The following is a 4,361-nucleotide window of genomic DNA, read 5'->3' as shown; positions in this document are numbered from 1 at the left end:
TCTATGTCATAATACACACACTGCAACAGCAACAACGCCCCTCCCCGACATCACTTAAGAGGGGATTGGGGTGGGTGGGGTTGTAAGACTCGCCCTGTAGTCAAAACTACCTAGAAACGGCCCTGTGGTTGTGTATAAATACATTGATATCTAAGAGCCATCAATGATATGTATGTACCTAGTCATCATTCATCATCATAAATCACCTTCCATCCTCATCACCAATCATCCTCCTTCCTCACAGAGATGACGCTATACACAGTGTATGATTCAATCAGAAGCTTTTATGTTATTCGCAGGTAACTTTTTTGCAATGATATTTTAGGACTGTAGCAAAGTGAGATGCTGTGATGTGACTCCACCAGTGCCCAGCAGTTCCAGAGCACACAGTCTGTCACACTAGCCTATTATAGGGATTTTGGGTATTTTTGGTATCTTTGGTATGGGTATTTTTGGTATCTTTGGTATGGGTATTTTTGGAATTGGTATTTTTGGTGGACGGATAGGAGGCCGAGGTCGTCTATCGGGTCTAGGCAGTCTAGGTGGTCTAAACCTAGGGGATCTGCGACGTCTGGCTGGTCCCGGCAGGTCACCTTCCTGGATTTCTGGTATCTCCTCGGGAATGGCTTCCTGAAAGGAGCAAAATATGTTCAGTCAGGGAGGAAACTAGAATCTTTTGCGTTCCAGGGCACGAAATTTGGACCAACGACCCCTCAAGCATTGTAAGGAATCTACAGATTTATTCCAAAGCAAGAACTGTCAGCACCTCTTTATGAATAAAGTTTAATCTGTAGAGTTGAAAAATTGTATTTTATGTTTTTCATTAAATCAATGAAGACAGTATTATAATGTACTGGACTCAGATTGAGTCTACCGGATTTGTATTGGATTTTTGTTATTATGTTGTAAGTACATTACATAGGGATGCAGCCAATGTCTTGTAGAGGTAACTAAGGAACCTAGTTATGGCGGGAGCTAGAAGGGCGGGAGCTAGGGCAGTGTCAAGAAGCGGCTGCCCCGTGCACCTTTATATCATTATATCACCAGAGGACTCCAAGTGGCAACAGTGGACCCATACCCTGAGAAAGTGACGTACCCATATGAGGACAAGCAGGTTCCACATCCAACCCAGACGACATCTTCTCATCTTAAACCTATAATGGGTAAGGTTTTTTTTTCCCCCCGTAATATTTACACTGTTTACTATTATTATTGTTTGGGCTATATCTATGTCATTTAGGATTTTATCCTTGATTTATTAAAAGATATATTTTATGCTTTCTTTCATGCTTTATACTCTTCTCTGTGAATGTTAAGTGTATTACATAGTGGTTGGTTGCTGTAGAATTCTAATAATTTACTTGGAAATAGGAGGCAGTATAATAGTAGTTATATTATTGTATATAGGATCAGTATTATAGTAGTTATATTATTGTATATAGGAACAGTATTATAGTTGTTATATTCTTGTATATAGGAGCAGTATTATAGTAGTTATATTCTTGTATATAGGAGCAGTATTATAGTAGTTATATTCTTGTATATTGTATATAGGAGCCGTATTATAGTAGTTATATTCCTGTATAGGGGCAGTATTATAGTAGTTATATTCCTGTATATAGGAGCAGTATTATAGTAGTTATATTCTTGTGTATAGGAGCAGTATTATAGTAGTTATATTCCTGTATATAGTGGCAGTATTATAGTAGTTATATTCCTGTATATAGGAGCAGTATTATAGTAGTTATGAACTGGAGAGAATGGAACCGCTGCACATCCCATCTATGGCTGATACTAATGCCGCTAGGCCTATATTAAAAATCAACACCAGAGTGTCTGTATATGAATTGATCAAGCCATATTGCCCCGTGTACCACCGCGCAGGTCCTCTGGTCCACACGGGTCCCTACGCTAACTCCACACCGTGTCGGTCAGCGACCGCCAACCCCGCAAAGCGTGCACGTGCAGGGAAGGGAGGCCATGGAACGGCCCTGCAACCCCAATGTCACAGGACCAGACCCAAAAAGCCCCACCAAAACCCAGCCAGCACCACCGGCGGGGAAGGCTGCCCCCAAAAGTATGGATATGGTAATACACTTACCATTGCTGCTCTCACAGAATGGGGAAGACATAGGGTCCAGACATGTGAGCAAAGGCATCTCCTGCTAATTTTGGTCATGTGGGTCTTATAAAGGAGTGCTAGCTGTTCAGAGAGGGAGAATTGCAAAACACGAACTGGAGAGAATGGTTATATTCCTGTATATAGGGGCAGTATTATAGTAGTTATATTCTAGTATATAGGAGCAGTATTATAGTAGTTACATTCTTGTATATAAGGGGCAGTATGATAGTAGTTATATTCTTGTGTATAGGAGCAGTATTATAGTAGTTATATTCCTGTATATAGGGGCAGTATTATAGTAGTTATATTCTTGTATATAGGGGGCAGTATTATAGTAGTTATATTCTTGTATATAAGAGCAGTATTATAGTAGTTATATTCCTGTATATAGGGGCAGTATTACAGTAGTTATATTCTTGTATATAGGGGGCAGTATTATAGTAGTTATATTCTTGTATATAGGAGCAGTATTATAGCAGTTATATTCTTGTATAAAGGGGGCAGTATTATAGTAGTTATATTCTTGTATATAAGAGCAGTATTATAGTAGTTATATTCCTGTATATAGGGGCAGTATTACAGTAGTTATATTCTTGTATATAGGGGGCAGTATTATAGTAGTTATATTCTTGTATATAGGGGCAGTATTATAGTAGTTATATTCTTGTATATAGGAGCAGTATTATAGCAGTTATATTCTTGTATATAGGAGCAGTATTATAGTAGTTATATTCCTGTATATAGGGGCAGTATTACAGTAGTTATATTCTTGTAAATTGGAGGCAGTATTATAGTAGTTGTATACAGCGAGCAGCATTATAGTATATATATTCTTGTATATAGGAGCAGTATTTCTATTTTATCCTTGTTGTATATGGGGAGCTGAAGGGAGGGTTGCAGTATCACTTTTCACAATAAGAATTAATTCAGGAAATTTCTAGGAGTTAGAGTTACATCCAATATACAGTATATACTTTCCACCATCCCTGTGATCTCCATCTATTGCACTATTATTACTACTCACCTCATCAGGATTTTCTATTATCTCTGTTGGTGAATTCTCATCCTCCTGTTAATAGTAAAATACAATGAATTTATCCTGATCAGATGAATGTGACTTTATACATGGAATAATACCTTTTTATTGAATTGTGGGTAGTCCCCAGGCTTAGTGCTTTACCTCCAGGGGATCAGAGGGTTGCTGGTTCAGAACGTCATTTACGGATGTGTCGTCTATGGCGGCTCCATCGTCACTTTGGTCACCAGTCTGTGAAGTGTCAGCGAGACAGCGGTGTAATGTGAGAGCAGCGAGGAACAGCAGAGACAGCCTCCAGCCCAGCATCTTGGCCTCTCGTATGGGATCTGTCGGCTCCTCGCTCTGCTCCTGGCTTTTATTCTGTCTCTATGTCTCAGTTTTCCTGGTTGATGGGGAAATTCTTACCGTAATCTTCATGCAAATAATGAGGAACAATGGAGTCATGAGCTGTATCTGATACAGTATTTTCCTCCTTTGTCCCAAATCTGTACAAGTACATTGGGTACCCAAGAAGGTTATCAGCTTCTATCACTGCCTGTCCTCCATAGGCAACCAAATGCCAGAAGTGTTTGACCTAAAATCGACACATTGGTACGTTGGGGGTCTGGGAAGGTTCCAATAAGGATCCTGACCTTGCCGGACCTATACACCACTCTCTTGCAATTGTTCTCTGCTACCAGCCATTATCACAATGCGTTCCATATAGGCAACCAGATATGGGAACCGTTTGGGCGAGACTTGTGATGCTGTCCTAAAGTCAAAGTCTCTGTGTTGCCCATAACGACCAATCACAGCTCAGCTTTCATTTTAGCTGTGATTAGTTGCTATTGAAATTAAATGACAACTCATTATCAATATATATCTCAGATTAATGCTTTCTCCACAAAGTAATCCTTTCCTTCATCCACTGAGGCTGGGTAATGTAAAGGTCACATGCACTTCCAAACGTCACCATGTTATGGAAAAGAATATTGCCGGGATGGAGAGGATGGGTCAGCAATGGACTGGTCGGTACCTGCACAACACAAAATGGGGATGCAGGCTGTTGGCTCTGTACTCCGCCTAGTGGTAGTGCCGGGTACTGCAGCCTCAGCTCCTGATCACTGAACTGTGAATCCTGCTACCATATTACTGGGCAGTATCAATATTACAGACCCTAACAAAGGAGACACTCTTCCAGCCAGGGCTCTCCCCTTGGGAGAA

At 40.4% G+C, this 4,361-nt stretch overlaps 1 protein-coding gene across 1 annotated transcript; it reads right to left on the bottom strand.

Moving 5' to 3' along the window:
• Nucleotides 1–264: 264 nt before the first annotated feature.
• On the bottom strand, nucleotides 265–3,518 carry LOC138784865 (uncharacterized). The gene is made up of 3 exons (XM_069960563.1): nucleotides 3,303–3,518; nucleotides 3,147–3,191; nucleotides 265–630 (listed from the first exon to the last, which is right to left on the bottom strand). The coding sequence occupies exons 1-3, from the start codon at nucleotides 3,462–3,464 to the stop codon at nucleotides 400–402; spliced, it is 438 nt and encodes a 145-aa protein (XP_069816664.1). The 5' UTR covers nucleotides 3,465–3,518; the 3' UTR covers nucleotides 265–399.
• Nucleotides 3,519–4,361: the final 843 nt, after the last annotated feature.

The sequence above is a fragment of the Dendropsophus ebraccatus genome, chromosome 2 (assembly GCF_027789765.1).
Source record: "Dendropsophus ebraccatus isolate aDenEbr1 chromosome 2, aDenEbr1.pat, whole genome shotgun sequence".
NCBI lineage: Eukaryota > Metazoa > Chordata > Amphibia > Anura > Hylidae > Dendropsophus > Dendropsophus ebraccatus.
The sequence above is the reverse complement of the archived record's forward strand: the minus strand, read 5'-3'. Positions and strand labels throughout refer to the sequence as shown.